General features: G+C 41.8%; 2 protein-coding genes across 2 annotated transcripts; both read left to right on the top strand.

The window, feature by feature from the left end:
* Positions 1-2,428: 2,428 nt before the first annotated feature.
* Positions 2,429-5,851, top strand: LOC306751618 (peptidyl-prolyl cis-trans isomerase-like). Its single transcript, XM_079235232.1, has 5 exons — positions 2,429-2,514; positions 3,148-3,178; positions 3,668-3,756; positions 3,863-4,035; positions 5,510-5,851. Exons 1-5 carry the CDS (start codon positions 2,446-2,448, stop codon positions 5,652-5,654), a joined length of 507 nt encoding a protein of 168 aa, XP_079091358.1. The 5' UTR covers positions 2,429-2,445; the 3' UTR covers positions 5,655-5,851.
* Positions 5,852-8,240: 2,389 nt separating this feature from the next.
* On the top strand, positions 8,241-9,885 carry LOC306751619 (peptidyl-prolyl cis-trans isomerase A-like). The gene is made up of 5 exons (XM_079235233.1): positions 8,241-8,359; positions 8,491-8,521; positions 9,186-9,274; positions 9,353-9,525; positions 9,607-9,885. Exons 1-5 carry the CDS (start codon positions 8,291-8,293, stop codon positions 9,737-9,739), a joined length of 495 nt encoding a protein of 164 aa, XP_079091359.1. The 5' UTR covers positions 8,241-8,290; the 3' UTR covers positions 9,740-9,885.
* The last annotated feature ends 1,625 nt before the right edge of the window (positions 9,886-11,510 follow it).

Raw genomic sequence — 11,510 nt, 5'->3', positions numbered from 1 at the left:
TTGCGAGTCACGTCGAGTCACGTCGAGTCATTGCGAGTCACGTCGAGTCACGTCGAGTCATTACGAGTCACGTCGAGTCAAGCCTAGTTTATGGTTCTCCGTCACGTCGACGGCGTACCTACGCGTTGAGCATTCGAAGTTCTGGGCGAGGGAACGCGTTGCTCTGCAGTTAACCGCCATGCCACCAGGGGGAGTGCCTGTGTGTCTGTGTGGTTTCAGGGGTTATAGCCGAATTCCGGTCACAGTAAACAATGGCGACCAAGTTGGAGCGGCTGCATTAAAGTTGGAGCTCATCAATATTGAAGAGCAAATGCTTATATTGCAAATGTTGAAGCGCAGGCGACAGAGAAGACGTTTGCGGAGGTGGTCTGTACGACCACGAAACCGGTCGAGGCTGGGAAAAAGCAACTGCCGGAAATGACGTTCTGAGCGGACCAATCACAGCGCTTCCTAACTACGCGACGCGTAGTTAGGATTTTTTGGAGGTGCGCGTCAGGCTACGGCGTAGGGGTCTGCGTCGACGGCGTAGCTACGGCGTCGACCTGACGGAGAACCATAAACTAGGCTTCATTCTCTGCGTTTGCAGCTCCTCTGTGTTTTTAAGGCGGACTGTAACCACCGGGTCTGTGTTTTTAAGGCGGACTGTACCCACCGGGTCTGTGTTTTTAAGGCGGACTGTACCCACCGGGTCTGTGTTTTTAAGGCGGACTGTACCCACCGGGTCTGTGTTCTGTGTACTCGGCTGTTTTCATTAGAGAACGTGTGTATCAAATGAATTGTTAATCATGGTAATTTTAATGTTATTTAGTTGGATAATGATCTTTGTGGGCGCGTATACATATGTATGTTAGAAAACTATAAAGCAATTGTAAAAAGGTGGGCTGCAGGCGGGAAGCAGAGGATGTTCAGGAGTTTGTAAAGATGGCGTTTGTTTTTTCTATGAATTATTTCACCAACAAGGCAACAAAGAAATAATGTTCTTTGCCAAACGAGCAACACGATGACGTTATTATTAATATTATTATTATATTTGGAAAATTACGGACTATTTAACTGCAAATTTACTAGGAAAAAAAAGGAAGAAAAAGGTTTTTTAATATGTAAACTATTCCACATATTTTGTAACGCATTGTAATTGCCATTATTTTCTATTTATTTTGTAATCATAATCGTCATTGTTCTGCGGTTACCTTGTCCTCCTGAATCTCAGAATTAAAAATCACTTTATCTGACAACAATGCTTTTGTTCTGGAGCTTCTGGTGTTTATTAATATGTTTCATACGTATTTATGTTTTCATTCAGACTGTCGCATAAAATGATTCTTTATACAACTTTGAGCTTCTTGTTCTTGAGTATTTCCATTTTCTGCTCTGAGGGAAATATTGATCCATCGGTTTCTTTACACATTAAAAGTCTCACATTAAAAAGCAGCGGAAAAAAAATATAAATCTCTAAAGTTCTCACATTTCATTTCCTGTTTGAGGCCAAAGGGAAAAACATGAATACAAACATTTCAGTAATTTTACTTATATTCATATATATTTATATTCATTACACTCATGTTTACTTTCTCTTCAGCAGGTTTTCACATAAAGGGAACAAATGTAAATATGTTCTAATTAAATGTATTAATTAATAGAAAATGACAAACACATTTTAAAATCCATAAAATAGATCACTGTAATGAAGTGCATGTAATTGTTTAAATTGATTATTATTTAAGGACTTATGTTTAATACATTATTTTGTGATCACTGTGTTGATGTACTTTTACTTCAGTCAGTCAGAAAGTACTTCTCCCACCTTCTGAAGTATACAGTAAATTACTTTTACACATTTAGGATCAAATAAGATATAACTTTATTAATCCAGAAGGAAATTATTGTTCCAGTTTCATTAAAGATAACAGAAGAATAATAATACAAAAAAATATAGCAACAATAGAATAACAATTAAATAAAAAATAAAACTGACGCCTTGCAGAATAGCATTAAATCAGAATTAATTTAAAAAGATATAAAGAATAGAAAAGGTAAAATAAAACAAAATACAGTTTATATTGAGAGAAATGTTCTCAATGTTGAAAAAGTAAAAAATGGAATATTGCACAAATATTTAAAATATCATTGCACATGAAATTGAAGTGTAATATTGCACGATGTTGGAAATGTTTGTTATTATTATTGTAAGTGAGACCCCGCCCCTCCGGCTCCGCCTGGTGGATTTATTTAAATATATCTTTTTCGCCATCTCGCCGCTTCCCTCGTCTCCTCCTTCCTATTGGTCCATCCTGCAGCCGCGCAGACAGCACGCGCCTGTGATTGGCTGTCGGCGGCCTCTGCGTCACCGGCGCGTTAGGCCCCGCCCCCCGCCTAGATAAATACGGCCCGGGATAAAACCCGTGCGACGTTCAAGTGCGCAGCTCCATCCCGACCAGCAGCAGCATGGGGAACCCCAGAGTCTTCTTCGACATCAGCATCGACGGAGCCGCCGCGGGCCGCGTCATCATGGAGGTACAGAGTCTTCATTTCAGCTTTACATATATATATATATATATATATATATATATATATATATATATATATATATATATATATATATATATACATATATATATATATGTATATATATATATATATATATATATATATATATATATATATGTATATGTATATTAAAGGCCTCAACTCCTCTCGTGCAGCTGTGAGCCTTTTTGCAGGATAAATAGCACATCAGAGTGTTTATATCCGGGGATGTTCACATGAATAAATGACGTGCTGATGGAAACGCCCATCAGCAGCTGGAGAGTCATAACAAGAGGACAGAGCAGTTATGACTCCATGCCGCTCATAGCCGCTCATCACGAGTCAATGATTCATGAGTCAATGCAAAATGCAAAGAAATAATCTATTTGTATCTTCTCTTATGATACTGTCATGTTGTTCTTTTCATTACGTCACAATATTCACTGTTTTCTGATCATTGTGAAAATAAAGTTCCAGCCCGAATTTTTCTTTTTTTTTTACCTTAAATCTTTTTGGTGAAATTGTTGAAAGGAGCCTCTTTGCCTCTTTGCCTCTTTGCCTCTTTTGTTGCTGAGTTCAGACTTCTGTGTTTAAATGTTTCTTCTTCTGTGGTGTTTGCAGCTCCGGGCCGATGTGGTCCCAAAGACTGCAGGTACGTGAGCTTCGTTCCCCTCACACCAGACATGGACTCTGTTGGCCGGGGAGGCTAACTGCTACTGCTAAGTGACACAGGCAGATGATATGTATTTATCATAGTTTGGATCAAGTGTAATTATCTGTGGAAGATCTGGACCTCATCGTCTCAAAGGGACTAAATGCTGAAGTTCAGCTGCTCCCGAGATGCAAAACGACCAGGAAGAAAATCAAAATGACCTTAAAGAGACTTAAAGAAGCTACAGAGAGATTTAAAACAACCACAAAGAGACTTAAAACGTCAATAAAAAGATGCAAAAAAACACAAGCAACCCCAAATAAACAAAACAACTACGGAAAATTACTAAACTACCACCAAGAGACTTAAAACGTCATAAATGAAGAGTATTGATGCAAACCCAATGCGTATAATCATCAGCTAGCCAGCGGCAGTAATACTTCCTGGTGATTTGAACTTTAAGTACATTTCATAGTTTTTATTTCACAGAGAACTTCCGTGCTTTGTGCACCGGAGAGAAAGGCTTCGGCTACAAGGGCTCCACGTTCCACCGACTCATCCCCAAGTTCATGTGCCAGGTGAGCTCCTCCTGGTTTCACCGGGTTCAGATCGTAGATCTTTTAATCGCTGTTGCCACAAAAAACCAGAGTGAACTTTTATTTTTATTATATTTTCCCCTCTCAGGGCGGAGACTTCACCAAGGGCGACGGAACCGGAGGCAAATCCATCTACGGGGAGAAGTTCGCGGATGAGAACTTCCAGCTGAAGCACACGGGTCTGGGAACGCTGTCCATGGCCAACGCCGGGCCCAACACCAACGGGTCCCAGTTCTTCATCTGCACCGACAAGACCGACTGGTGAGCTCCACTCCGGACCCCTTCAGGGCCTCCAACCAGAGAGAGTTAGGTCCCTAACCTGATCTAACTAACCTAACCTAATCTAACCTGATCTAACTAACCTAACCTGATCTAACCTGATCTAACCTGATCTAACTAACCTAACCTGATCTAACTAACCTAACCTGATCTAACCTAATCTAACCTGATCTAACCTGATCTAACCTGATCTAACTAACCTAACCTAATCTAACCTGATCTAACTAACATAACCTGATCTAACCTAATCTAACCTGATCTAACTAACCTAACCTGATCTAACTAAATCTAACCTGATCTAACTAACCTAACCTAATCTAACCTAATCTAACCTGATCTAACTAACCTAATCTAACCTAATCTAACCTGATCTAACTAACCTAATCTAACCTGATCTAACCTGATCTAACTAACCTAATCTAACCTAATCTAACCTGATCTAACTAACCTAATCTAACCTGATCTAACCTGATCTAACTAATCTAACCTAATCTAACCTGATCTAACTAACCTAACCTGATCTAACCTGATCTAACTAACCTAATCTAACCTGATCTAACCTGATCTAACTAACCTAACCTAATCTAACCTGATCTAACCTGATCTAACTAACCTGATCTAACCTGATCTAACTAACCTAACCTGATCTAACCTAATCTAACCTGATCTAACCTGATCTAACTAACCTAATCTAACCTGATCTAACTAACCTAATCTAACCTGATCTAACTAACCTGATCTAACTAACCTAACCTGATCTAACTAATCTAACCTGATCGAACTAACCTAACCTGAACTAACCTGAACTAACCTGATCTAACTAATCTAACCTGATCTAGCCTAATCTAACCTAAACTAGTCTAACCTAAACTAATCTAACCTGAACTAACTTAATATAATCTAACCTAAACTAATCTAACTAGTCTAATCTAACCTAACCTAATATAATCTAACCTAAACTAATCTAACTAATCTAATCTAACTAATATAATCTAACCTATCCTAATATAATCTAACCTAATCTAACCTAAACTAAACTAACCTGATCTAACCTGATCTAACCTAATCTAACCTAAACTAATCTAACCTAAACTAACCTGAACTAACCTAAACTAATCTAACCTAAACTAATCTAACCTAATCTAATCTAACCTAATCTAACCTGAACTAACCTAAACTAATCTAACCTAAACTAAACTAACCTGAACTAACCTAAACTAACCGGATCTAACCTAATCAAACCTAACCTAATCTAACCTAAACTAACCTAATCTAACCTAACCTAATCTAACCTAAACTAACCTAATCAAACCTAACCTAATCTAACCTAAACTAACCTAATCTAACCTAAACTAATCTAACCTAAACTAATCTAACCTAAACTAATCTAACCTAAACTAATCTAACTAGCCTAATCTAATCTAACCTAACTAGCCCAACCTGCTCTCCTCTGCAGGCTGGACAAGAAGCACGTGGTGTTCGGCAACGTCGTGGATGGCGCCGACGTCGTCAAGGCGATGGAGAAGCAAGGCACGAAGAGCGGCTCCCCGAAGGCCAAGGTCGTCATCGCCGACTGCGGCGAGATGAAAGAAATGAAATGAAAGCAGCTTCCTCCTCTGAAGATGTTGGTCTCGTGTTGCTCGTGGTCCTGTAATGTTTCGTACCTTCTAGTCTGTTCTTTCTGAATAAAACGATCTGAAGGTGTAAAGAAAGCGACTTCAACGCTTTCTTTGTGTTGGTTATTACACCTGCTTGTTGTTTTTATCTTGGAGAAATCACAACATTATCATTTAATTAATGCCAGTTAGAACAAAACGAGTAAAAGTCCTCTTAATAACAAAAAGATTTCTTCTTTTATTGTTGCAGTTGACACCTTTGACCACTAGAGGTCCTCACATCTCATACCTTTATATTTTTCAGTGGTGGTTCTGGTGATTTTAATCTTTTATTACCGGGTATACAACAACAATTCAGTTTATTTTATATAGCCCAACATCACAAATACAAGTTTGAGGGCTTTACAGTCTGTAACATAACATCCTGTCCCGGGACCTCACATCGGATCAGGAAAAACTCCCCAAATAAAGATAGTAAAAACCCTTTCACAGGGAAAAAAGGGGAAGAAACAACAACAAAAGTATGTGTATATATATATATATATATATATATATATATATATATATATATATATATATATATATAAAAGGTCATTTTTTTTAATGTGCAGCTGCTGATTTGACTTTGGGGGGGAAACTAGAGAGCGGTCTCGTGGACAAGAGGCTGTTATTTCCCATTGACGGACGGCTTGTTTACATGTCACAACACATTAATATTTATTATGAAATAAACGGGAGAAAATTTCCGATTCACCCGTAAAACAGCCAATATTCAAAATCTGCATGATTGTTTTCTCACCTCAAAAACGCCCAAAAGTGAATTTAATCATGAAATAATATTCAAACAGACCATACTGCAGGTATATGCTTTAGGGCGGGGCTTACTGTGATTGACAGTTACTCCGCAGTCTGAATAGGGAAACCGCCGTTCATTGGTTTACGAATAACAACAACATGGCGACGACCATAATCCAAGATGGCGACGGCGGACTCGAGGCTTCAAAACATCAGTCCACAAACCAATGGGTGGCGTCACGATGACCACGCCCATTTCTTATGCACGGTCCATGGGACTAAGCCGTCGCCATGTTGAGAGCCGTTAAGAGGCAATCGAAAAGCTCCACATCTGGTTGTATGTACCTTTAAGAGACGGATCTTTCTGAGTGAATGCTCTTCGTCTTCTTTTCAGCTCGCCAGGAATGTCGTGTTCAAAATCCTCAGAGGGCAACAAGGACATTGTGGATAGATAGTTATAATAAAACATATGTATTTAAGTAAAAATACGCAGTTATCTGCTGTCTACCAGCAGGCAGTCCATTTGGGCCCAATCCCAATGTCCCCTAAACCCTAAACCCCAAACCCTGAACCCTCAGGGACTTACTGACGTAAGTGGTTGAGTGTGAGTCAGTGGGGGACCCAGGCTCTGTTAGGGGACCCGGGTTCTGTTAGGGGACCTGGGCTCTGTTGATGAGCCCGACTGCCGACCGGAAGAAGCTGTTGGTGTGGCGTGACCTCACGGTCCTGATGGAGCGTGAGGTCTTGGTCCTGATGGAGCGTGAGGTCTTGGTCCTGATGGAGCATGAGGTCTTGGTCCTGATGGACCTCAGCCTCCTGCTAGAGGGAAGGGACTCAACCAGGTTGTGTCCAGGGTGAGAGGTCAGCTACGATCTTCCTAGCTCGCTTCAGAGTCCTGGAAGCGAACAAGTCCTGGAGGGACGGCAGATTGCAGCCAATCACCTCTCAGCAGAGCGGATGATGCGCTGCAGCCTGGCCTTGTCCTTGGCAGTGGCTGCAGCGTACCAGACGGTGATGGAGGAGCAGAGGATGGACTCAACGATGGCAGTGACTACATACAAAAATATTGTGTACAATTGTGTATTCATTTTATATTTTGTATTCACTGATTTGAACACATTCGCATGTTTGCCAGTCGCATGTTTGTCAGTCCAGTATCAGTGACTATTTCATAGTTTACAATCATGGCGGCACAATGAGGTGGTACGTTGAATGCATTACTTTTATGTTCCTGATGCACATTGATATGAAACTTTACAGACTCCAAGTTATGACTTTCTAAGTATGGTGATTTACACATAGACGTTTCTTTAATGAGCAAGCCTCATGAGTGTTAAGCTTTGTTCATAATACTCTTCAGGAGGGAAACTTGTGCCGGACGTAAAGAAACACGACTCATTTTTATTTCCAAGCTTTTGACGGATGCGTAGCCCTAACCTTTAAGCATGTGTCTTTTCCCGCTTGCACACATATTTCAACACGAGGCGGACCAGCTGCTGAGCCTCGCCCATGTGTTTCTGCTGAGTCGGATTCTAACACGTTGGTACTCGTGTTTTTTAAATTGCAGTTTTTCCTGATGAAACCCGGCAGGTGTGGTAATTCACTCCGCCCCGGTGTCACGTTACCGCCTACAGATCCTCGCATTTGACCCCGCCCACCTCCGTTGCCATAGGTCCGTTCTTGAGCCTCGGAGGAGGGCCTTGTTTGTGATTGGCTGTCAGCAGCAACAGACTCTCATAAATACAGACCAGAATAGAATTCTCAGGCCCTTGCTCATTCCAGTGTATTCCTCCCATCGTAACCATACCACACGCGTGTTTGCAAGCATGGGGAACCCTAAAGTTTTCTTTGACATCACTATTGGTGGAGGAAAGCCTGCCAGGATTGAAATGGAGGTAAGACACACATCACACTAATCACTTACTTTGTCACTTTGCTTTATTTATGGTTTGAACTCGCTGGTTAACATGTGTGTGACCTCCTTCGGGGTGATTTGCACTAAAGGCTGTGTGTCTGTGTTTTGCAGCTCTTTGCTAACGTGGTGCCAAAGACTGCAGGTATGTGAGCCACGACCATAAAAGGAGGAAGCATAGCTGCGTGCAGCCGAGGCTTCTTCCACACACCAACGCTTTTGTGATTGGCTAAGAGTCCTCACCTGAGCGCTTAGTCAGAATATGGGCACGGCCATGCAGGTGAAGGTGGGGGAGCCTGAATAACCAGTTGCAGAGCAGAGCGTGACCATATACAGTCACACAGGGAGTGCTGCTCTACCACTGCTATGACTAATACAGAGCAGGAAGTAAAGGGACTGAAAAGAACTCAGACCGTAGTTTAGAGGCTCAAAATCATCCTGCTGTTTTATGCAGTTTGTGTATTTTCGTTTAAGCTCGACCACAAATGAATGCAAAACAACCACAAACTTATTCCAACGACTGCAAAGAGACGCAAAATGACCACAAAAATACTCAAAACTGCTTCACAGATATGCAACACGATCACAAAGACATTGAAAACTACTACAGAGTGACTAGAAGGAGAATGAACATGCTGCGTTGCTTCACTCCTGCAACGCAGCATTGTGGGTCCAGAGGTGGACATGACGTGTTCAACAGCCTGGTCGGGGACGGGCGTGAGGTTTTAGTTCGAGACCCCGGCTCTGAAGCAATAAAAAGTGCTTTTTACCGGCGACATCAACCTATAAGTTTGTCTTTTGTTTTGCAGAGAACTTCCGTGCTTTGTGCACCGGAGAGAAGGGTTTCGGCTACAAGGGCTGCGCCTTTCACCGGATCCTCAAAGACTTCATGTGCCAGGTGAAGTCAGGTTTATCCCGAGCTCATCGACTGGTGACAATAAATACTGAGTGACCTTTTTTTTAATTCAACTTCCAGGGCGGAGACTTCACCAAGGGCGACGGAACCGGAGGCAAATCCATCTACGGGGAGAAGTTTGCGGATGAGAACTTCCAGCTGAAGCACACGGGTCTGGGAACGCTGTCCATGGCCAACTCCGGGCCCAACACCAACGGGTCCCAGTTCTTCATCTGCACCGTCAAGACCGAATGGTGAGCTCCTCTGGACCCACTTTGCTGCCGCGCTCCGGTTCAGAACCGACTCATTTCATGTGTTCGTGTCTCCTCCTGCAGGCTGGACGGGAAGCACGTGGTGTTTGGCAAAGTGGTGGAGGGCCTGGACGTCGTGACGGCCATGGAGGCGCAGAGCTCGCAGAGCGGCAAGCCCAAGTCCAAGGTGGTCATCGCCGACTGTGGTGCGCTATAGATGTACTCTGCTGCTTTATTATCCACGTCCCGTTTCAGCTTAGACATCTGCAGCGTCAGTAGGAAAACACTTAATTTTGTACCTTTTTTAAATCTGCTCTTTGAGGACCACGTGATGACGCTGGCTGAATAAAACACTTGACAGTTTCCTTGGTGTTTGTCCCTCATTGATGAATACCTGATCTGAGTTCATTTGGTTTTATTAGATTATCACAACATTAGAATTTGATCAAAACAAGTGAATGTTTTTGAAGTGACACATTTTTACCGCTATTTATTTACCACTAAAGGTCATAAAAATATGTATGAATGTATCTGATTCAATACAAAAGGCAGTACAACAGCTATGAGTTGTATGTTTTTATTGTTTCTGATCAAGTACACAATTTATCAAAACAAAGGTATCAATGCTCGGCGTTATTTACAATAGAAACAAACACAGACTACAGCATCAACATCTCCTTTACAGTGAACCTCAGTGACACAAAGACGTCCAATAGAAAGATCTCTGCGGGAAAACCGGACGACCAATCACGGCACAGTAAAGTACAAAACACCGGTCCAGAAGATATGCAGGTAGTTCACCTGTTTATTTGTTCTAAATGTTTCCTGTTTTAACTCCGGAGGGTTCTGCTGCACCGGGACGTCTAACTAAGGAAGTTCTGGTTTCCTGACACGAGATGAAACGATTGGCGTTTTGTCGGCTCGATTCTGGACTCATGCCTTCACCATTCAATACCAAATGTTATAGAAAAAGTGCAGATTTCAAACATCCAGGAGATGGTGAACATTCCTCATGCGATACAAAGGGGGTCCGTGTGGCCCCCTTGTGGCCGGATACGGTGCAAAAACGGCCGTGAATTTAAAACCCATTGTCCCCTAAACTAGCTTTCCAACGCCCTCAAAACAAAACACCCAACATGTTTTAATATATATGCATTCTTGGTGAGAAGTTAGACGGGACGATCAATACCTCTGAATGAAGGAGATTAGCTTAGCACAAACGCTGGAAACGGGGGGAAACGGCTAGCTTAGCTCTCTGCAACGTTTAGAAAGAGTCATCTACTAGATGCTGCGTGGTTTAGCATGCTATTATGGATGTAGCATCATTTGCATGTCTCAGATTTTTTTTAAAGGTTTCTTGTGTTAAAACTCTGTGGAAACATTCAAAACTCTGCTTTCAGCCAACTTAACAGAAACTAGCATACATAAACATGCTAGCATAGATAAACCTTTTAGAAACGTGAACTTCCTGTGTGACGTCAAAGAACCATTGTTTAAAACATGACTGTTGCTGTTTGTAAATGCACTGAAACAAACTGAATATGTAAAAACAAGTCAGGCTAGCTGTTCCCCTCCGCTTCCAGTCTTTGTGCTAAGCTAAGCTAATCGCCTCCTGCCTCAGCTCCATGCTTAGTATTTCACTTCTCAGCAGGAAAGCAGATAAACTCGCGTCATGAACTTTGAAACCAGAGCGATAAAACCAGACACTGATCTGTGTCACCAAGACTTCACATCTGCAGACACGACGTCTCATCATTTTTATTTACATTTATTTTCTCCCCTTCACCGTAAAAACATCAGACGAAGAAAACACGTTTGTTACTTGAGGTAATCCTTAAAAAACACAGAATTGAAAAGCTGGTTAGTTTCAGATCTCCTGTTTGTCACGGCCAGGCAGTTTCTGAGCTTTTTGCAACGGCACGTTTGTGGTTCGCTTCCCGCTGCACAACGACTTTAAATGCCTCGCGTGCGTATTTAATAATTTAATA

This window comes from Taurulus bubalis, assembly GCF_910589615.1.
Source record: "Taurulus bubalis genome assembly, chromosome: 19".
NCBI classification, from domain to species: domain Eukaryota; kingdom Metazoa; phylum Chordata; class Actinopteri; order Perciformes; family Cottidae; genus Taurulus; species Taurulus bubalis.
Note: the sequence above shows the minus strand (reverse complement) of the source record. Positions and strands in the feature narration are given on the sequence as shown.

What these genes read in the sequence shown, in the direction of transcription:
- LOC306751618 (XM_079235232.1), top strand. Translation starts at nt 2,446, where the DNA reads ATGGGGAACCCCAGAGTCTTCTTCGACATCAGCATCGACGGAGCCGCC. An exon ending in CGGGCCGCGTCATCATGGAG is followed by an intron (nt 2,515 to 3,147) that starts GTACAGAGTCTT and finishes TGGTGTTTGCAG; the next exon opens with CTCCGGGCCGATGTGGTCCC. An exon ending in TGCACCGACAAGACCGACTG is followed by an intron (nt 4,036 to 5,509) that starts GTGAGCTCCACT and finishes TCTCCTCTGCAG; the next exon opens with GCTGGACAAGAAGCACGTGG.
- LOC306751619 (XM_079235233.1), top strand. Translation starts at nt 8,291, where the DNA reads ATGGGGAACCCTAAAGTTTTCTTTGACATCACTATTGGTGGAGGAAAG. An exon ending in TCAAAGACTTCATGTGCCAG is followed by an intron (nt 9,275 to 9,352) that starts GTGAAGTCAGGT and finishes TTCAACTTCCAG; the next exon opens with GGCGGAGACTTCACCAAGGG. An exon ending in TGCACCGTCAAGACCGAATG is followed by an intron (nt 9,526 to 9,606) that starts GTGAGCTCCTCT and finishes CTCCTCCTGCAG; the next exon opens with GCTGGACGGGAAGCACGTGG.